This window comes from Stegodyphus dumicola, chromosome 3 (genome assembly GCF_044657685.1).
Source record: "Stegodyphus dumicola isolate Sdum_Otavi_A_Nest chromosome 3, ASM4465768v1".
NCBI lineage: Eukaryota > Metazoa > Arthropoda > Arachnida > Araneae > Eresidae > Stegodyphus > Stegodyphus dumicola.
Window position 1 is genome coordinate 62,820,396 of NC_140770.1, and position 24,176 is coordinate 62,844,571.

Here is a 24,176-nt window from a genome sequence, read left to right on the forward strand (position 1 = left end):
ATTCACCTCTAACTATATTAACTCCAGACTTAAAAGTGGCTTATCTTAGTATTACACAAAAGATTATTTACCATTTAAAAGAAATATCAGAGGGGGCAGATTGTAAGGCTTATGATTAAAATGCTTACTATAACAAAAGAAGTAATGATTGCAAACAGCTATTCAGAAGCAATATATCTTCATATGAATCAGAGGTGTCCTAAGATAGCATCATAATAGCCATTTGACAGTAACTACTACATGGTGTAATTATCTTAATCACTTGAGAGGAGAGCTATTTCAGAAGTCATATAAATCAGAGGTGTCCTAAGAATGCATCATAACAGTCATTAGTAATTAATCCCTTTTTCTATTGGTTATGTGTTTGTAACAGAAAAGGAAGTAGTTGCCAATATAAAAAGCTTATGATCATGAATACTCCTGATCTGGCTAATGTATTCAAATATATTTCTGAAAATTCTAGAAACTTTTCTTTATATGATTCCCCTATACAAGTGAATAACAAAAATTCTAAGCAGTGTCTTCAGAAAAGCATAATGATTACATGGTTATTTCAAAGACTCTAGTCTGATAAAGCATTTCATCATGAACACTTACAAATTCTTAACACAAATAATATTTATTCAGTTATTTCATATGCAGTTCTTCAGCATTAAAAAGAAGAAATTCACCTCTAACTATATTAATTCCAGACAAACAGCACAACTGCTAACCTTGAAATCAGAAAAACAGGGAAGTTTTCGAGTACGGCCATACCATTTCAAAGGAACTAAACTGACAAATTCTCTTTTAAAATGTAAGACTCAGGTTCTGAACTATTTATACTACAATTCTGATAAAAAAAATATTAGCATTCAATTAGATATTCATAATCTTATACTCTTTGGCTAACTGCCTACTAGCAACTAAGTGACAAAATTGCTGAACACAGTTCCGACTGGGTTCAATTCCAGGTGATCAGGCTCGCTATAAAAGCGTTTTCATGGTTTTCTCCATGTGTAGCCGGTATACGAACCAGTTTGCCTTACCAAATTCTTCCTCCCTTTCAGCAGATACTCATAATGTGCTTTCCATACTCAAATAAAACTTTGGCAAATTTTATTTTGTAGATTTCTTACTTTTATGCTGAGAAAAATCCCCAATAAGAGAAGAGAAGAAAAGCTTTTATTTATTTGAGTATTTTTAAATATCATAACAATTTAATTAACAATTAGTGTACATATTTATCTGGATAAGCTTAGTATTGTACCTTCTAATGAAATAAAATAAATACAAACTGATGAAAAATTGATCGAGTCTTCAAATAAAAATCTACAAATGTCTGCAGAAAATTTTTTAAACTTTTTATCAGATCTGTCCGACGACGTATTCGAGATTTATGTAAACATCTGGTTTGAGGGGGGAGTGGGCATACCTATTAGTGATGTAAGGGTGAGTGTAGTAGCACGGTGAAGATTTAAATGGTTCTTCCATTTCATGCACTTTCAAGTGTTGCACAACAGAAAATTTTTGTCAATACATTTTAAGCTGATGTACCATGAAATTTTAAAATTATAAAATAATTTTAAATTATTAAAATGCATAGAAACATCAGATCGGACATTTCAAAGAAAAACCATAAAAAGAACTGTCTTCATAAAATTTCATCATCAGTTTATAAATATTAATAGATAATATTAATTTAATAATTTAACCACTTGCGCTACAAAGGCGGGCCACGCACTTTGAGATGCTTTTGTCTCAAACCGCGCACAAAAATAAAAATAACATGGTTCACATGTTGCCTAACAACGAGATTGTTTATTTCTCGAGTTACAGATCTGGATCGCACTCGCAGATACGGAGCAGCATAAATGAGACACTTTACCGCTTGTTATATTGTAGCGCACAGCACCGCAACCGTGAAGTTTAGTCGTAGCACAAGTGGTTAATAGATAACAATCAAATTCTTAATTTAGATATTGCATCTTAGTTAATTTTTAATATTTTCAAACATTGAATGGAAAACTTTTATCCGTTAAATATTTTTTTCCCTTTGCAGTCATATGTCCACTCTCAACCATCAAAGCCTTTTTACCGTTCCGTTCGTATGTCTGCTCTCAGCCACCACAGCAAGGAACTATACAAATTGTATACTGTATGCATTCATGTATCAGTTTACACTTTTCCTATACAAACCTCAATGCCTCAAGAACCTATTCACGAACCAACATGGTGCTCCATCAATTGGAGATAACGTAATCTAAACTAAACAAAAGCTGTGACCCTGCGCTCGCCATGCAAGATGCGGTGGCGAGTCAGTCGTCTTTTGAATGTAATGAAATCGACAACGTTCAACGATACCTTGTAGAATTCCAAAGAATATTTTTAAAATTGGATTTAACAGTAATTAGACATTCTTCTTAAAATAGTCCAAAATAATTCCCCAAAATTCAGCTAGAAGAGAGAACAGGACACCTATGCCACATTTTATGTTCGTCTGAAAATTGGTGGCATAACTGGTAGGTGATTTTCGTGACTGAGCAGATTCAAAACCAGGAAGACCATCGACCTCCGATAAGGAAGAAAGACTTAATGGAAAACTGCATATATTGCGGCATTGTGAAATTCTAAAAAGCAAAGATTGTAGTGTATGTTCAAATAGAAAGATTAAGGGTGGAAGGCACTAAACCAATTAATTTTGCGATATATGCACTCGAAAACCTGGCCTGCATGTTGGAGTGTTTTGAAAAATATCACATGAAGGAGAATTATAAAACATAATTTTTATACAAAAACATATCACTAGATTAGTGTATTGAATAAAGATATATCTAAAATTCACAAAAGAATTACTAAATCTTGTTTATCCATTGTAAACTTGCGTGTTATGTATCCCTGCTCTATCGAACGGAAATTAATTCCGACCAGTACGATACCCATCTCCAAATTTAATCTGACCGCAAAGGGTTAATAACATTAATATAATCAAATGATCTATAAATAAAATAAAGAAATTTAATGAGAAGAGGTAGCATAAAAATTATTTTAGTTTTAATTAGACATGCCATATCTTTTTTCCCCCTTTACATTTATTTTAGGGACAGCATTAAGGATCCTTAGAACTCTTAGAGAATTCAGAATCCAAATTGTTGCTGACGGTAAAATTCAATGGTTCACAATTCCTCTATAATACCATCTTTTCTCCAATATTCAGTTTATAAATTCTTTACATAATCACAGTGCTTCTTCCAATTGTTCACCAAAACACCTTTAATAGCCTCGTTTGTGAAACTTAATAAATTCGACATGCTTATATCTGCAGTCGTGTTGTGACTTCGAGCATAATTTTTTACTTCAGCCCATACATATTCTATGGCATTTATATCACAGTGATATGGTGGGAGTTGCAGAACTGTATGGCCTTGTTCTTCCATTATACAAACAAATTTGAAAGTTTTGACCTTGGGAGCATTTTGTTTCACTAAATCCAGCATCTCTACTTTTTGCAAATTTGGACAAAAAGAAATGTTTTTCGTCAGCCATTGCATTACATCTTCCATTTTTGGGGAGGCACTGGGGGTTTTATTTAGATGCACCGAATGATAAGGCACATTATCAATAATTATAACGGAATTTGGCGACAGGTTTGAAATTAACTTCTCGTTTGCCCATTTTTCAAACATTGAAGAATTCATTTGTCCGTGATAATCGGCAGTTGTAGAGTTCGCTTTATAAATTAAACTAGTATTGGGAATGAAACCCATCTCACCACCAGCACATAAAATTATTATGCCTTCAAAAGACATTCCCCGTTTCTAAAATCCCACTGACTTTCATTTGATAGCCAGCATTTTCCAAATGTTAAATTGCTGTCCACCCATGTTTCATCTATGTAAATTATGGAACAGGATTCTTCTCTGTACCTTTTAATATTCCTCAAATATATCGTTCTTGAAAAAACAATGTCAGGTCTTTCTAGTAAAACGCTTCTTTTATTCTGGGACTTTTTTCAGGTGAAACAAATTTCTCGGAGAATCTTTCTTAGCGTTTCTCTTTGCCAAGGAAAATTGATTGTGTCTTAATAAGCAGTTTGGTTCTTTTCCTTGACAAAAAAGTCTTGAACTGCTCATCTTAAAATATCCAAATCAAAATTATTTAAGCCTGTACTTACAACAGTTTCTCTCTTTTGTTACGGGAAGAGAATTCAACATTTTCTTAACTTTCAGATTCTTTACAAATTCTGTTTATGCTGGCAATAGAAACGCCAGTCATCTTACTTGCTGTGCGTGTTGGCTGCATAACTGGTATGGTCAGTCTTCCTAATTGTGATTCTTCATCGCAAACTTTAATCACGTTTATACACTAATTTCTTAAAATCGCTGCAGAAAGGTTTATTTCTAGAGCTTTCTGGAACACTAGCACTCATCGTAAAAATGAGATTTGAAAGTAAAAGCGATGCTCAACGATTTGTAAGAAAAAGCACTAAATGACCCGACCTCCGAGAGGAAAAAATACCCGCGCTTTTCACACACACCCTGTGATACTTCTTAAACAATTTGAAGTAAACTCCAGTGATGGAACACGGGAATAACTTTTATTTTACATTAAAAAAATGGCAACATACAGACAAGAGGAGAAAAGGTATAAAACTTATTATAAAAAATAATTACATGCTTCATGCGAGAAAATGCATGCTGCTCTCTAGCCTGCATTTCAGTATTGCCAGTAACCGGTATATTATTTATTATTCATCTATGTCAAATGCATGAAAGATTAATAATGATTTTAAAACTGTTACAACCGCTACGACCTCCGAGAGGGAAAAATACCCTCACTTTTCACCCAACAATTAGGTGAAACAAACCCCGTCAATTAAACTGACCCATCTTGGCTCTCAGCCAATCTGCTCAAGCTAGTGTGGTTAGACAGTAAATTCACAGACTAATCTGATTATGCAATTCCTCATGCACAACAATACAGAAGATAATTACATAAATCAAAACTATCAGAAATTCATTATTTTATTTATTAAGAAAATTTATCATACAAATAGAATATCACATAACTCATTTATTTATAAATTTTAAAATGCATTATAACAAATTTCACAGGTTGTCTAATTGTGATCAACGATATACTTAGATACAAAGCAATTTACATCTTCAGAAGTCAGGGCTTGAAAATGTGGTGCCTGTAGTCACTAATTTTAACATGGCCCTTACTTAGTTGGCAAAATATAGGTTACACTATGAGACTAGATGAATCAATTTTGCTGGAAACATCTGATCCTGCATAAAGTGAAATATTTTCTGCAGCCATTATCTCATATACCTTGTCCAACTGCAGCATGCTATGTATTAAATCTATAGCCTCAGTTTGTATATATTTTTTTTCTTTAAATGCTAATTCTAATTTAATAACAAAACAAACTGTTAAAACACCAATTTTAGACTTAATTTTGATATAGTTACATTATTATAGCCTCCTCAAGATTGGCTGCCTGCCAAACTCCAGCGTTTCTCAAATATGCCTTCTTAATTAAAAAAAAGGACTCATCAAATCGTATTTAGCAATTTAGGACTGTGTGACAATATATAAACACTAGATATAACAAGATTGACATTCTCTTGCACTTTTTAATAACTAATAAATGTAAAAAATCAGACAAATGCCTCAGAGTCAACAATAATTTAACATCTAAAATTCAAGAAAGTGGTCAATGAAAACAAAGAACTTGTCTTCAAAGTACTTCAAAGAATAAAGATGTTAATTCTGACTCGTCATCTTGTCATCACAGATTTTAATTTAAATTTTGTCAATAAAAATTAAATGAAAAAGACAATTTACTGGACATTTTAAACAAAACATTAGAAATACCAGTATTACCACTGAATATGTTTGGTAACTAAATCTTTGAAGGCAGCACTAAGATTGCTAGAAGTTTTACCTAACCTAACCATGGGATCACAGAAAAAGATCACAAGAATTGCATGCTGCTTAATGGACTACCTGTTGGCTATCAAGAGCTCTCAAAATAAATTTAGCCAACAATTTATATTAAAGAAATATACTCACTGAAGCTCAAACATTTAAATTTTACTGCAATAATTTAAAATGCCATTTTTAATGCACAAGTTTTAAATATAATCAGCAATCTAAATTAAGTAAACCATAACTTTAAAAATCACGAACACTGCCTGCTTCAAAATAAATTTCAGTGTCATTTCAAACTTCATAATGTTAAGTAAATGAAAATCAGACAAATGCCTCTGAGTCATCAAAAATCTCAGCACTTGAAATTCAAGAAAGTGGTCAATGAAAACAAAGAACTTGCCTTCAAAGTACTTTCAAAGAACACAAATGCTAATTCAGACTCGTCATCTTGTCATCACAGAAAATTTAGTTTACGAAAATTAAACATACAGTAGCTATACTTAGGTTTGTCAGAATTCAACAAAACAGCTTATAGAAAAACTTACTTGAGATTATTTTTGTTAGTCAATTTAAAAAAAGTGTTTTTGCAATTTTACATTTACCATCATAAATAGTAAATATCAATTAAAATATCATGAAAATTATTAAACAATTATGAGCATCATCAATGTTAATACACAAAATTATTATTTCAAGTAGGAAGCAACTGTTTTTAAAATTATTTCTGTTTGTGATACTGAAAATATATGCAGATTATTTTAGAAAGTATGAAAATTAGAAAAGTTAAACATGCAAGCTACCAGTTCTGGCCTGATGCCCAATGCAATAAATGAGCATTTCTATTCAGCCATTTAAATACAAATATAAACTTTGAAGGTTCCAAATTAATTTCAAAACTCTGATGAAAAATATAAATATATCAACTGATTATAATCAGGTATTTAAATGTATTACAATCATTGATATTACCTACAAATTTTAACATTTATAACAAATCAGACAAATGCCTCTGAGTCATCAAAAACATAGCCTCTGAAATTCAAGAAAGTGGCCAATGAAAACAAAGAACTTGTCTTCAAAGTACTTTCAGAGAACACAGATACTAATTCAGACTCGTCATCTTGTCATCATAGAAAAATATGGGACGGGAAGAATATTAAATGAGCAGTAACAATAAATTCAAATCTTTTAAATATCACTAATATGCAACTTTTAAAATACATATACAGCAAGTAAATAAATCCCTTTCCTCAAAATTTATATGTAATAGCAAGTATATTTCTAATGAGAAAAGCTTAATTTATCCACCTCTTGCACACTACATAAATAATTTATATAGCCAACTTAATTCAACAGAACACTGATATTCTGTGTAAGATAATTGAGCATAACAGTTAACTTCTAGATGTAACTTTTCATATAAAATACGAACTAAACTCTGATTAAAATAAAACAAATATAAATTTTTGTACCTTAAATCTCTAATATATATATATAAATTTAATTTTTTGGAATTGGAAACTAGAAATACTACACAATACTCATAAAATTATGAAAACAGTGCTTGTTTAAACATTTAAATTAAAATCATATTTCATTTAAATTGTTTTCCATCATAAATTAGATGAGATGGTAATTTGGCTTTGATGCATTAGAAAATTATTAAATGCCAAAGTAATAAATTACACTATATTACTAGAATTTTGCAATTTTCTTTATTATAAAATTCAGTATTTATAAATTTCTGAAAAAAGTTAAATTTTGCTTTTATACAAAACATTAATAGTGCTTTAATATACATAACATACATAAGCACATAAGAATATTTATAAATTCAGTGACTACATAGTCTCAGATGCATTTTTCATCAATAATGATCTGCATAACATTGGAATAAATTACAGCATTTCCCCCCCCAAGAACAGAACTTAAAATAAGCACTAGAAACTTACAATTGGAATAATATAAACTTTGAAAGTTTTAAATCTTCAATTTACTGTTCGTCAAAAACAAAGTCTCTGAAATTTGAGAAAGTATTTGATGAAAACAAAGAACTTGTCTTTAAAGTACTTTCAGAGAACCTAGATACTAATTCAGACTCGTCATCTTATCATACAAAATGATAAATGAAAATTAAATTTGCAGGAAAGACTGACAAATTCAAAGCTTTTTCAATATGTTACTTCCAAGGTTGAAATATGCATGCATAATTCAAATAAGACACCAAAAAATCTAAAATGGCAAAAATACACACAGCAAGTAAAATTGTCTGTCCTTTTTCTCAAAATTTAACATGTAATAGAAAATACAGTTCTAATAAGAAAAAGCTTAATTTATCCACCTCTTGCACCACTACATAAATAAAAATCATTTATACAGCCAGTTTAATTCAGTGGAATACTAAATTCTGTAAAAGAATGTCAAACATATTTCAGACAAACTATTTGTTTGCTTTCAGATGTTACTTTTGGTATTAAATATGAACTACATGCTGGTTAAAATACAATGTATTTAAACTAATATAAGTTTAGTTTTTTGGAACAAACATCTAGAAATACTTCACTTATAACGGAAATACTTGTTTAAGCATTTTAATTTCAAATATTTGGTTTCTTTTATTAAAAAAATTATTAGATAAAAAAATTACTGCAAATTTAGAAGATAACATTTGAGCTTTGATACATTAGAAAATTATTATAAAAGCTTAAGTAAACTAAATTATTATTAGTTTTGTAATCTTTATAAAATTTGGTTTTCTTTTAGATTTCTGAAAAAGTTAAAAATTTTGCTTTCACACAAAATATTAATAGTGCTTTTAATAAGAACATACAAATATTTATAAATTCAGTGACTAGATAGCCTCAGACAGATTTTTCATCATTATCAATAATGACCTGTATAACATCACTGGAATAAGATACAGCACTACCATTTTTCCAAGAACAGAAATTAGCATTAGAAACTCAATTCGAATAACAAATTTTGAAAATACAGTCAATAATGCTTTTTAACGCAAAGTAATTTATTTCTATCAAAAAAGACATCCACAAGAACCTCAACCTTAGAATTTCAATATCCTGATAAAAAATATGATCATGCACACTGATTATAAAAAGCTATTTAAACCAGCATATTACAACTACTAGTATAACCTACAATTTTTAAAATTTGTAAAAAAATCAGACAAATGCCTCAGAGTCATCAAAAACATAGCCTCTGAAATATTCGATGAAAACAAAGAACTTGTCTTCAAAGTACTTTCACAGAACTCAGATACCAATTCAGACTCGTCATCTTGTCATCATACAAAATATGATAAATGAAAATTAAATTTGCAGCAAAGACTAACAAATTCAAAGCTTTTAGTGTTGTTAATGTTACTTTCGAGGTTGAAATATGCATGCATAATTCAAATAAGAGACCAAAAAATCCTAAATGGCGTTTAGGTCTTGCGTCTAATTACCAGTTAGCTTTACATTTTCTTTTTCAATTTTTATATATATACAGCAAGTAAAATTGTTTGTCCTTTTCTTCAAAATTGAACATGTAATAGAAAATGCAGTTCTAATGAGAAAAAGCTTAATTTATCCACCTCTTGCACACTACATAAATGAAAATCATTTATACAGCCGGCTTAATTCAGTGGAATACTTAAATTCTGTAGAAAAATGTTAAAACATATTTCAGACAACTATTGGTTAGCTTTCAGATGTTACTTTTGATATAAAATATGAACTAAGTGCTGGTTAAAATACAAAATTTAAACTAAAATATATTTTGGAACCGACACCTAGAAATACTTCACAATACTCATAATCAGGAGTTATTTAAGCATTTTAATTTCAAATAATTATTCTTTTCTTTCATTAAGAATAATTAGATAAAATCACTGCAAATTTAGATGGAAACATTATAATTTTGATACATGAGATAATTATGATAAAAGCCAAAGTAAATTAAAATATTACAATTTTGTGATTTTTTTTTTATAAAATTTGTTTTTTTTTTATAAATTTCTGAAAAGTTAAAAATGTTTGCTATCATACAAAATATTAATAGTGCTTTTAATAAGCACATACGAAGAATATTTAAAAATTCAGTGACTACATAGCCTCAGACAGGTTTTTCATCATTATCAATAATGATCTGTATAACATCATCACTGGAATAAAATACAGCATTATTTTTTTAAGAGCGGAACTTAAAATTTGCACTAGAAATTTAATTTGAATAATAAATTTTGAAAATACAATCAATAATGCCTTTGAGATGCAAAACTATCTGTATCAAGGACATCCACAGAACCTCGACCTTTGAATTTCAGTATACTGATAAAAATATGGTCATGCACACTGATTATAATCAGTTTTTAAAACCAGCATATTACAACTTTGATATAACCTACAAAATATAAATTAACACAAAAAAATCAGACAAATGCCTCAGAGTCATCAAAAACATAGGCTCTGAAATTTAGAGAAAGTAGTCAATGAAAACAAAGAACTTATCTTCAAAGTACTTTCACATAACCCAGATACTAATTCAGACTTGTCATCTTACAAAATATGATAAATGAAAATTAAATTTGCAGCATAATAAGACTAACAAATTCAAAGCTTTTAGTGTTAATATGTTACTTCTGAGGTTGAAATATGTATGCATAATTCAAATAAGAGACCAAAAAACAGGATAAATACAAAGCAAGCAAAACTGCCTGTCCTTTTCCTCAAAATGCAACATGTAATAGAAATTACAATTCTAATGAGAAAAGGCTTAATTTATCCACCTCTTGCACACTACATAAATAAAAATTTATATAGCCGGCTTAATTCAGTGGAATAATGAAATTCGAAACAACAGTGATACAGCATTTTCCTAGCTGTTCACAATATGCATATACAGTTTTAGAAATGGATTAAAAAATTAAAAATAGTTTGAACACTTGTAACACTTATTTCTCAATGTCGACAAACTTTTAAAAATAACTGCCCTTCCCTTCAAAATCTAAGAAATAACACATTTCAAATGAGAGAACTGTTACTCTATCTGCATCTTGCATAATATATATTTATACAACCAGCATATTCATTGGAATAATCAAGATTTGAGGCCAGTTATTGAACTGGCTTCTCTATGGAAAGTACTTGAATTCAACAAATTAATATAAAATGCTTATAAGCATTTTGATGTAAATGAACTATATAAGGAACTTAACATCAGCAAAAAATTTAACATAAAACCTATATAAAAACAGCCTTGGGGTAGAACATATTAATTCAAAAAATACTGATCTATTCAAGATTCCTTAAATTAAAACAAGCTTTTTCTACATTACTGAAAAATAGATTTTGAATGTTGTCATCAGAAAGGCCTATTAATTACATGGTTATTTCAAAGACTCTAGTCTGATAAAGCATTTCATCATCAACACTTAAAAATGATATTTATTTCTCTGACAAGGTCCATCAAGTACTTAACAAGCAGTTTTTCAATATTAGACATTTACCTCAAGCTACACCAATATGAAGGAATAATGTGCAAAAAATTATTCATCAAAATAAAGTTATTTTAGTGCTGCTTCAGTGAATTATATTAGAATCCAAGTATGTTCCCTTCAAAAAGTCAGAATACATGCTACTAAAAAAAGAAAAAATTTGATTTGTTCATAATTCTCATTTCCTTATATTTTTAAACAATATGTAGAGAAAATTCTGATTAAAATATATATAGCACAAGTCTTAGCATATGCAAACTCCATTTCTCTGTGTTTTTAGGTTAATTTACCCATTTAACAAAGAATAATTTCCATATTATAACACAGAACAATAACAATTTCTTGAACTGATGCAAACAGTATTGCATTGTGATATCGGAGAGCTATGCATAAAATTACGGCAAATAGAACCTAAGAAAGTGGTCAAAAGATTTTAAAATACATTATAAATAAAAATAAGACAAATGCGTTAGGGTTCAAAGGTATAGCCCTTAAAATTCTAGAAGTAGTAACATGGAGCAAATACCTTCCCTTGGACTTGCACCATATAATCTGTTAACTTGCATATTATCTGTGGACGATGAAAACTCACTAACATTGAACCATGAAAGGTAGTGGAAATTCTGCCATAGTTGAGCCAATTATTTCTTGGTAAATTTTCTGGAATTTTGATGGAACTAACGTTTTTTAATTTAATAAATAATTATTATTTAACCTGCTTCATAGATACAAAGATACTACACTACCTTCAACAACATATATACCTATATACCTTTTTAATAAATCTATCTATATTATATGCATTTAAAGGATTTTAGATGTACTCAAAACAGTTTTAATTTGCAAGATACAATGGGCTCCTAAAAATTTAAAATATACTTGAAAAACTTCATAGCAATACAAGAGTATACCCGAAAACACATAACATCGTAAAAATGCCATACAACCTAAAAGAGTTCTCAGTATTAGAAAGAAGTCTAGTATTAATTTGATTGATAGAAAATAATCTAGAGATAAAATAAAACTATAGTTTAGTGCAAAAATAAACATACTAAAAATATTAACAGTTAAAAAAGCTGTGGATTTAGTGATAAATATGAAAAAGAACTTGGAGATCCATTACATATGAATATGAGGTGGATCCTAGACAAGAAAACCCTAAGGCAAATGAGTCCTAAAAGCAACTAAAATCACTTCAACAAAAGCCTGTGCCTATGAAAGCCAGTCTAACAATCTGCTTTGAAAAAGGCAATTTAAAACAGCTTTGATATTTTGATTATCTGTACCTCCAGCTGGCATTTTATTCACAAAAAATGTTTGGCTATCTTTACAGCTTGGACATACCATGCTATTCATAAATAATAAACATTTCAATAATTTTTTGTTAGGGAGAAAAACTAGGGCTATATTCACATTTTTGCAAGTGAAACTATCTGGCAAAAAGTACAACATTAAATCACATGTTACTTAGGTTAATTAACCCTTTAACTGTCAAGTTATTTTGATGATTTGGGTGCACAAATTGTCAAATTGAACCAAAGAACGTCTAACCTCTAACCTTTGAAATCTTCCGTAGAGTGCTGCCATCTATTGAATTGAGCACACATTAACTTTTCCCGAGAAACAGTCGGGTTTGACAGAGATGAAGCCGAAATAAACGTCTCCCGATATATATTCGGGTATAACAATAAGATGCACTGAAAAAATTACCCCGAGTAATACTTGGGCGTGACATTTTCGAACACCAGTGCTGTGCCCGAGATTATCTCGGGCATGACAGTTAAAAGGTTAACATCACATGTATATTCAAAAATACACCCAAAACAAGCTAATTCTGCTGTAGGTTAAAACTGGGGGATAAACAGAAGGCATCAAAAAATTTCATTAAAATAAATTGGCAAGATTTCTCTTTAAAATTATTCTGACTTTGAAATAAAAAATTAATAAATAAAAATGGAAACCTGCTCCTTTTAGAAATAGTAAACGGTCATAGTTAGTGCCTACACCAAAATAGCGTATCAAACTTTATATTGTTTAACTTTAAAAAATGTCGGGCATTTATTTAATACAATGTGTGGAATAGTATAACTACCCTTTCTTTTACAAAACCATCCATTCATAGCAGTGGTTCTCAACCATTTTTTGCTTCATGCACCCCTTATTGCTAGACTATCATTCCCTAATCCTTTCTGAAAACTTAAAAATATATATTTATTTCTTAATGTGTTTTATAAATTAAGCATGGAAAAGTAAATAAAATGTTGACAAACATCAAAATTCAAATAACTCAAATAAATTATTTCTATAAACTCATACAGTAAACTAAATATTTAACTGTTAAATATATAGTTTTGAACATGGAACATTTCATTAGCATTGAACCCATGCTTCATAAAAATCTTAATACAAAATGAACAGGTTACTCATTTTAACCAATTTTTTATTTTATCCAACTAACTAAATACAGTATCATCAGAAAAGCATAATATTTACATGGTTACTTCAAAGACTCTAGTCTGATTAAGCATTTCATCACTGATACTTTATTCCTATTACAGAAGATAATTAAATGTTTCTATTTATCTAATCTTTGTTTACATACAGAGTTTGAGATCCAAAGCAATCAAGACTTTTCAGACATTTTCAAATTTTATATCACCAGTTTAAATTCAGCAAAATAACATGTTGAATTTAGGAAATTAAAAATATTAAATAATGAAGGATTTATAATTGTAAGAAAAACGTTTATAAAGAAAGATGGTATTTATTTTTGTTAAATTTTTCCTTTAATGTAAGTTGTTTAAGATTTTAGGATTTTTTGTGCCACCTTTTTTTAATTTTATAGACATTATTTAATTCTATTTGCTCAAGTCCAGCAATAGCTATGTTGAAAAATTGCTTTATAATATTTTGAGAAAATGAAAATATGAATATCTAAATTGATTACAGAATCATGTTATTTTAAACACATTAAATACAAACACTGATTACTTCAAGATTTTATATATAAATTATAAATAAAAAATCAGACAAATGCCTCAGAGTCATCAAAAAGTAAACATCTAAAATTCAAGAAAGTGGTCAATGTAAACAAAGAACTTGTCTTCAAAGTACTTTCAAAGAACAAAGATGTTAAGTCAGACTCGTCATCTTGTCATCACAGAAAAACTTTTTCAATAAAATTATCATCTGCAAAAAGAATTTCCTGGACATTTTAAAGAAAAAATGTTAAAAATACCAATATTATCCCCCAATATATTTTACAACTCAATTTTAATGGTTAGAAACAAAAATTCTGAAATTTAATAAATTCTGCTGACAGCCATGTTTCCCAAACGCTACTACTCAGCTTTTTGTACTAGGTGCAACACAAAAAGCAAAATGAGACTAAGTGTGTAGCTTGAAAAAAAGAGTGGAGTTGGTAGCAAATGTTTTCGTGACATCATCCCACACACCTCCTCTATCCATGCAGCCAATTTCGACTTAACCGATCACACCAATTGGGAATCCTGAGTCGAGTGAACATGTGCAACTGCATTCTGCAGGAAAAAATGCCCAACATAAAAAACAGGAAAACTCAGATAAGCAGCACTTGGCGCAATTTTTTTCGCCATCTTGAATTGCAAAAAATCACCATATCCTCAAAGATGAATTTTTTTACACCAACAGAGAAATGGCATCCAATAGCACCTTCTGAAAATTCCCTCTTCAGGCCAATACCGAGGTGAAAAGCTCTGCTGGGCGAAAACCGCGTAAGTCAAAGTGTAGTGTTTGCATTAAGATGGTAAACCATACACATAGAACAGATTGTAAACGATAAGTTATGATCAAGTAAATCTATGTACCTTTTATCGTCTTATATTTTATATTATGATTATATATAACTCCAGCATTATTAACTTATAGAATTCTCTTTTTTAAGTCTGACCATTACTCTAAACAAATATTGGAAATAATGGTTATATATGTTTGAAAACATGTTCTTTATATAAATCCATTAATGATCAAGAAAATGCAATATATATCACACAGTTAATGATGAAAATTAAAAAAATAAAATGTGCATGTATTTCCATAATAATATTGCATCCTCAAAATGTATTCCAGGCTATTCAATCTTCTAGACAGGTTTATATTTTACATTCTGGATTCCTTGATGCACATAATTTTGATTAATAAGGTTATTTTTATTCTTTCTTATTGTTTAAGTGTGAAAATAGTTCTCACGTAGGTTCCCAGAGAAATGTAATCCTGAAATGCATAACTGCAAGAAAACAAGATTTGCAACAAGCGCTTCTATGGCTTTTCATGATGTTATGCAATTGTTTAAATTTCAGAAGACCAATCAAATAGAACAGGATAATAAGGTTATTTGAATTTGTATTTATTCCATGAAAAGTTAAATCCTAAAGTATTATTTTTGTGCAATTTGAACATTGTGGTTTCGAATTGGTTGCTCCAAAAGCAATTTTATGTGGCCGGAGAATGTATTTCAGTTATGCATTTGTTGCAAATACAGTGATGCAAAGATTTCTATGTTTTACTTATTTGAAGTTTCAGTTTATTTTACATTCATTACTTTTAAACAAGAACAATATGTCATAAAAATCTACAAATATAAATCTTAGTCAACGATTTGAATATACAAATTTAATTAACTTTTATTTGTTTTCTCAAGAAAAAAGAAATGCTATGTTTTGGCTAATGGTTTAGATTTTTTACTTATATACCCAACTTTTAATCCACAAAATCCTCTATATAAGGAAATCAGTGAAATATGCTTGAAATAAAAAAACAGCAGAATAATGTTTAATATTTTATACTAATTTACTAGCATTTCAAAGTCTGATTATCATTTTATTGCATTTTAATAAATATATTTGAATATAAATTCAATTATGAGGCGTTAAAAAACTGCTTTTATGATACAGGGTGTCTTTCAGCGGCTGAAGGTAAAACTTGCACACCGATAGTTTGTCTCAAAGTCAAGCCATGGCTGACAGACTTCTCTTTCCTTAAGCAAATAGCCCTGGTAGTGCTTTTGATATTTTAAATAGTCCTAATCGTATTTATATATGGACACTAGCAGCTTCGCTGCCAGATGAAGGCTGCCCATATATAAACTACTCAAAACTTTTCAATATCCTAAAAACAGTGAAATGAGCAATAAATAACATAAAAGAATACAAAAAATTCTGAAAAGCAAAGTATAATTAATGATATTTTATATTTTCAAGAGAAAAAATTACAATGAAATAAGCTATATCCCTTAATACAAAATTAATTATCCTAATAAAAAAATTAACCAACTTTCCGACTGTTTGGTACCTATCGCCTAACGTGATTTCAGTAACTTCGAACTGGCGAACGTGATTTCAGTAACTTCACCAACTGTCTGTCATCTGAGTATCCCCTAAAAACCGCACAGTGAATCAACATCAAGTTTCTTGTGAAACTTAAGAAATAAGCCATGGAAACATTTCAAATGTTAACTGAGGCTTATAGAGATGAAACTGTCTCATGCACATGTATTAATGGCATAAGCGATTTTCAGGGGAAAGTGACAAATCATGCATGTAAGAAATCAAAATTCAAGGCAATGTTTATTGTCTACTTCGACATTAATGCAATTGTAATGATTGAGTGGATTCCCAGTGGTCAGACTCCACACTACTATAATGAAGTACTAAAAGGTTTCGTGAAAAAATTAGTAAATAAAGACATTTCTGGAGTGATGGATAGCTGTTGCACCAAGACAATGAATGTACCCACTCACATGGACCTATCTGTCAAGCAATTTCTAACCAGCAGAAACATTACTGTGAAGGGGCATCCTCCTCATTCCCCTGATTTGGCTCTATGCCACTTTTTACTTCCTTGTACGAAGTAAAAAGGAAGTATTGTAATCGCGAAAAGTTTCAGGCAGCATATTTCAACGAAAATATCCATTTTGACTGCTATCGAATGCAATTTAACGATGTTTTTGCATCATATCTGTACATAAGGACAGAATAAAACACTCTTTTCCCTAAAAAAAAAATATAGATAAGCAGTTTACGATTCTGCACTTTCTCCCAATTTCACACCTAATCTTCGTCATGATTAAGCATTTTTGTTCCATAAAAGTTCTAGTATAAGTGTAATTCGGCTAGCAGATTGTTGGAAAAAATGTTGAGTTAAAAAAAACATGCCTTTACTTCGTGAAAATAAAATGGCGTCCAAAACTAGCAGATTGCAGTAGCAGGGTTGTTTGCCAAATTTTCGCCAAGTTAACTGAGACAAATGCTTCAGTGATCAAAAACATACTACTCACAAATAAATATGTGTGTAAATGAAACTGAAAAAGCTTAAGAACATGCCACACATACATTTCTCAAAACCTAGGAATTTTAGTACAAAAGCCCAGAAATACATGTTTTTTTTTTTTTGTCAAAATGCAACATGTAATAAAAAATACACTTCTATTGAGAAAGATATTTTTCTTTCCAGTAACATATTTAATATATTGTGTGTTGTTCCTTCAAATGAAATATTTTAAACCCTGACAAGGCTTATTCATAATTCTCGTTTATTTAAACATTCTGCTGATTTTTACTTTAAAAAAAGCCTATTTTTATGATTAGTTAAGACATTTCTTGATTCCAATGGTAAAGAGTTGAATGCATTTAGAGAACACAATACCAGATGATTTAATTTTTGCATAAATATCTTACCTTGTATATAATAACCATCTCTTAGGCCACCAAATTTCTCTTGTCCAGCAGTGTCCCAAACATTAAATCTGATAGGACCACGATTTGTGTGAAAAACAAGAGGATGCACCTCAACTCCTAAGGTGGCTGAAATTTCAAATTGCATGATTTAATATTTAAATACATTTTAATACTTATTAATTACAATCAATATAAAAATTATAATTTCCTAGTATTTAGACAGATTTATTCAAGTACACAGGTGAATTATATACTGTATACATTGCACAAGCACTCAATTTTAAGGAAAACTGGTCTTCATTCCAATTGAACAGAAAAATGAAAAAAAGATACTTTTTAATCAAAGCATATATTCTACTTAATCATCATTAGTCGTGAAACTAATTAATATTTTGTGTTCAAATTTTGCCAAATTTAAAACTAGTTAACTGCTTTAACAAGTACACGAAAATATTTGGTAATTGATTTCATTAACCAACATTCAAAATGAAAAATAATCAAGTTACCTTTAACTTGTATATTATCTCAACCACCCTGATGCAGTTAAGCTTTTTCATAACAGAAAAATTTCAAATACAAAAAATTACCCCTCAAAAATACATTAGCCCTCTGGTTGCTCATCCTGCAATTTCCATGGCCAACTCAAATGTAGCAAAATTTGCTCATACCGCAATTTTCGCGGGCATGTGCTTTTCTTCCTTTATTCTTTTTTCTTTATTTAACCAGTGAAACAAATTATATACAGTATTAGACATTTAATTTAGGTTTTGATCGACAAATGTCGCTGGCCATCCAATAAATTGCAGCATTTGAAGATAGTTGGTATTTACTGCTTTTAACTTCACTTTGTTTGCAGCCTTTTTCTAATTAGAAATGGCTGCTAGAAAATTCACTGATGGATGAAAGATGCAAATGGAAATAACATCCGCAATGAAACACAACTATGGTGTTTATTTTTTCAAATGCACGAGAGATTAACAATATTAAAGCTGTTACAACCACTACGACCTCAGAGATGGGAAAAATACCCATGCTTTTCACTGTGAAGTTGACAGTTCACACCTGTGACTGTGAAGTTGGACTTTGCCTCAAGCCCTGTTTCGAATTCTATCATACTAAACTACATTTCGAAGGTACTTTGTTCTTAGTGCAAAATATAATTTTAAGCTTTATACATTGTATTTTTTATATTATAAAATAAATATGTATTAACAGTAATTCAATTGTATTTTATTTTAAAAAAATTTGTGATAACATCCGAAATTGTATTTTTTGACAGTTTAGTTTCTCAAAAATCTATATAAAAAGTTTTCCTAGAAAGAAAAAATGCACATTTCAATTCTCCAATATATATAATTTAAAATATGCCAATACATAATTTTTTATATAAGAAACTCGGCAATCCACCGTGAATTCAATATTCCATATATACATGAGTATATGGCAACCCTGGCCCCCAAATTTTATCAAAGCATACCAAGGGTTTCTAATCACACAATACCCATGCTTAACTATAATTTCAAAGTCAAGAGAAAATAGAAAGAGGCCTCTAGCTGTTCTAAGGCATCTAAAATAATCAACTGTGATATATATTTAAAAAAATATACCATATGCAATTGTATTATGTCTCTGTATGAATTAAAATATCTGCATCATATGTACTCTTATTTCTGTATATTTGTTATAACTTACTTTTCAATTGTATTTTTTTATGTGCATGTAATTTACTTATAGCTGTCATATTGTTGTCATAACGTATTTTAAAATTATATCTTTGAGTGTCACACTTATGGACTCCTGAACTCTCCGGCAATACTAGTGTTTACTTTTTTGTACGGAATACTCTGCACTGCCTCACATCTTCGTCTTAAGTCGTTCAGCTTGTCGTAGTTGCTTATCTGTTTCTCGGTCACACTTTATTTTGTACCATCAACTTTTTTGTTCAACATTGTTTGAATCATTTAATAATTTAGATATGCCAAAATCACTTTAGAAACCACATGCATTAGAAAATTGTCCACAGTTTGACAAGGGTAGCGCTTCGCACGCTGGAACCTTTCTACAAATGCATATTTGCCTAAACCGAAGAGAGCTGACGAGACAGGTCTGAGGCTGTGCTCTGCCTGTTTCTTTTGGCAGTAACTGCCAAATACCGGTCCTCATTCGGTGTTGTAACTCTGGGGCGACTTGTGCTGTAACGTCTACTCACATCCATAAATCTTGGAATTGTTTCCAAAGCCTGGAGAGGACACTCTGGACAATTCCAAGTTCGTCTGATACTTCCAGTTTGGTATGCCCACATTTTGGACGGCCGATAATTCTACCACATAAAAAATCATCCAAATGCGTCCATTGTGTCATAAGTATTCAGTTATTGCACTGAAATGCTTATAAAGAGCCTGCGAAGTTTTACTTCTTTGCCTGTATTTCTTATATATCACTCTCTTACACTCTCGTCATTGTGACGTACCATCGGTATCATCTGGTTATTTTTTTGCTTTTCTGGTTATTTCGATTTTGATTTTTTTGCTAAATTTAGTTTGCAGGAAAATTAAAAAAAAAAAAAAAGCTTTTCTTTTGTGTACTGAGTACACAGGTTACTCCTTTTTTAGTTTATTTTTAAATTTCACTTTCTGGCACTCCTATTTGTGCATTTAAATCTTGAAATAATAAAATAACCATGTTTCAGAAACAATAAGTAGCTATTGTGCTTTCAATCAAAATCTTTATTAATGAATAAATAGACAATAATATCACAAATATCAAACCAATATGAGTAAAATGTATTAATAAAGAATAAAGATTACTACATTACAAAGCAATACTGTAATTTCAGTGCAAAAATTTTAAATAAGAAATATAAAGATGCAAAGTCTTAAGTAGTATATTTATTGAACATTAAAAAACTAATATCAGCATAATTAAATAACTAATACAGTCTGAAAACTATGATTATATGACTGTCAGTTAAGCAGCGAATAAAATTTAGCAATATTAAATTAAATTGGGCTGTAATTTGCTTTCACAAAATTAAATGAACACAAAACCGAGTTTGACTTTTGACTTTCTTTTGAACTGTAGATCTAAAACACGTGCCAACGGCCATTCAAAAAATACAGACAGACGTTAAAATTCAATAAAAATACCCCACCCGTAGGCGAAAAAATAAAACGTGACTTTTAAGTCATGCAGTTCGAATTTAGTGATGGAGAAACTAAATTAAAAAGTTCTTCCAGGCGCAGAAAGTCCAAAGCTAAGGGTGAGGGATCGAACCCATGATCTCGACGTACAGAGAAAATCTAGTTAGCTCTTTACCACTAGGCTACAATCGCTCGTGTAGAAGCTGTCGGAAAAGCTATGTACTTCGTCACCTGATTAACTCTCATTTTCGGCGAAGTCAATTGAGTCTGCATTCTCGACTGGACATTTTGCTTTTTGAATTTTTTCAATAAGTGCGACCACAGATTCAAGTAGTTTCTGAATATTTTCATCTAGTACGCATGACATGGCATCATTAATAGTTTTTGGAACTTTTCTTGGGGGAGTTAAAATCATTTTCACCCGGAATTAGAAAATATTTGAATATATAAAGTAATGGGAAAGACAAATCTTATCAAAATAAAAGAATCCCTTAATTTTTTATTTTTAAAATTTACATTAATCGTGTCCCACATTTTCTCTACAGAAATCTATTAGTTGAAAAATTCGAGTTTCGCTCCAACGAAATGCAGCCATGTTTATTATTCCAAATGTAGAAAAGCACATGATCACTCAAAGCAATCTTATTGGCTAGAGACCCCATTTTATCATAAGCTAGTGAGCAGCGAACACCAGTTCTGAAATCTCGGCAGAGAACATGATTGATTCTTGGCGCATGCGCAGATCCTTAAAATTGTTGCTCTACGAGAAAGTCGGCCGAGAAAATCGCTACGTGTAGACGGGCCTTAAGAACCATGAGGTTTCCAACCTCTAAAATAATTTGTTTCCGTAGGCCGCAAAAATGTGCATGTGCATTTTAAATAAATAAATAATGCTTTTATTTTTAGTTATTGTCATCTAAAATTATGAGAATAAATCAATTTTGATGGCGTAAAATTTTAACAAGATAATGTTAATGCTTTTCTAACAATAACCTTTCAGAGGATGGCAGGTGTGACATAAATAGATGATTAAATTGAAATCAAAAATATTATTGATTATCTTAAGATGACAGAATAGTTTGATGCATCACCATGGTCATCAAAATTAACAAACCACCACTGCTGGTGTAAGGAATATATTGTTTTCTGTGTTAACTGGCATTTAAGACATTTTTTTTTCGTTTATCACGTTTAACTGGTTAATTTCAGTACATTAATACTAATTTATATTTTTAAATTAATATATCACATTTAACCGGTTTGTTTTACATCTACATGCTTATTATCTGTGAATTTTACTACCACATGCTTAATATATTGTTTTGTCTGCTAACTTGAATTTACATGCATTAAAAATCACGTTAACAAAATATCTTGTTTACGGCTCGGCTCATTGCCGATGAACCGCGAGCTTGGCGAGTAAAAATGCAATGGCGCCAACGGGTTCTCTGCAGATGAAAACCCAAAAATACATACAAAAGGATAAAATACATGAAGACCACTTACCAACATATTTTTTTTCGAATTCTCCAGTTAAATGCCTCTTCACAAATGTAGTTTTTCCTGTACCACCATCTCCCACAAGCACACACTGGAATAAAAAATGTGTTCAATTTGTTAACTCCACATTTTTAAACATAGATTTATTAACGTAAGATCATTTGAAAACTAATGGAATATGTATGACAAACAGGAAAAAAAAACACTAGAATAAAATTACAAAGTGCATTAAAGTAATAACAGAGTTCTGTCTTTTTCATTTTTATATCTAAAGGATCTTGTTTTTTATTTTCATTGGCTTTGCCTTAGCCTTTTCAATATTATTCAAAAATCTTTCTCAAAATCTAATTCATCAATGGAAAAGGATGATAAAGACTCAATTGCAATGTCTGCTGTTACTGTCCTGATTCAAATTCTCCAATTGTTCTGAGAATAATTTCATTCTTAAGGAAACTTCATATATGGCTTTCTTTGCCTTTAATTTGTTCATCATCCAAGGAAATTCGGTGTTGGATTTCCATATATTGAAAACAGCAGGATCTCATTATCTAGCAAACTAGTTTCTCTTTTCTTCATTGAAAAAATATTTCCTTCTGCAATAAACCCCCTATTTCAGAAATAACAAACTTCCCATTCTCATCTCTTGTCAATTCTTCAGATTGCAGCTTTTTTGCGGCTATGTATGGTATAGAAAGAAGTTTCCAATTCTGCAAGATCATTCCAGTCCTGTTAGTAAAACATTAAGATTATCTACATCTCCTAAACAAGTTAATTCTAAAAACCTCTTTATCATAAAATATGTACTTCCTTATTGCACTGCTCGATCAATACTTGCTCATTTTCCTGCTCGCTTCCTAAGAATGGCATCAATTTTAGGTCTTGCTGCTGTTGCTACTTACCTTAATTTACCAGTGAGATTTGTAACTAAATGAATCAGTTTAATCACTAATGGCAAATATCACATCCATCCTCCTCCCTTATATTTATTTATTAATAGTTCAATAAAATAGAAAATAACTATTTATTAATATATACAGTCCATAAATAAAAATAATAACTCAGCTTGTCACTAACTTTTTTCAATTCAATTCATTTTAATTTTATTTCACATTCAAACTGTCCAACAAAAACTGGAGTTTTTGTTTTTAAAGACTAGCTCCGACTCCTTTTACCTCCAAATCTACCCGACTCCATAGCCCCGGCCAAAAACTTAAATATTAAACTGGTCTCATCTTTTACAATATGCATGACTTACCCATGTTAAATACACCTTATAATAAATTGTTTCAGACAAATACCAATAAGTACATGTTCCATACCAGGCATAAATACCAACGTACCATACAAGTTTATCACCATCTAATATGGTAATTTGATTTCAGTACCTAGTCATCAAATTTTGGGTAAAATCCT

The 24,176-nt window shown here is 30.3% G+C and overlaps 1 protein-coding gene and 1 non-coding gene across 2 annotated transcripts in view; both read right to left on the reverse strand.

Annotated features, from left to right (window-relative positions):
- The window catches only part of Ran (RAN, member RAS oncogene family), a 37,524-nt gene that overhangs the window by 11,285 nt on the left and 2,063 nt on the right, over window positions 1–24,176 (reverse strand). Inside the window, exons 3-4 of the mRNA XM_035370710.2 lie at window positions 22,770–22,854; window positions 18,124–18,249 (exon numbers count right to left, since the gene is read on the reverse strand). Of these exons, the coding sequence (XP_035226601.1) occupies window positions 18,124–18,249; window positions 22,770–22,854 (211 nt within the window). The remainder of the gene's footprint in view (window positions 1–18,123; window positions 18,250–22,769; window positions 22,855–24,176) is intronic.
- On the reverse strand, window positions 158–219 carry LOC118198925 (small nucleolar RNA SNORD58). The gene has a single exon (XR_004759867.1). It is a non-coding gene; the product is annotated as a small nucleolar RNA SNORD58 (small nucleolar RNA).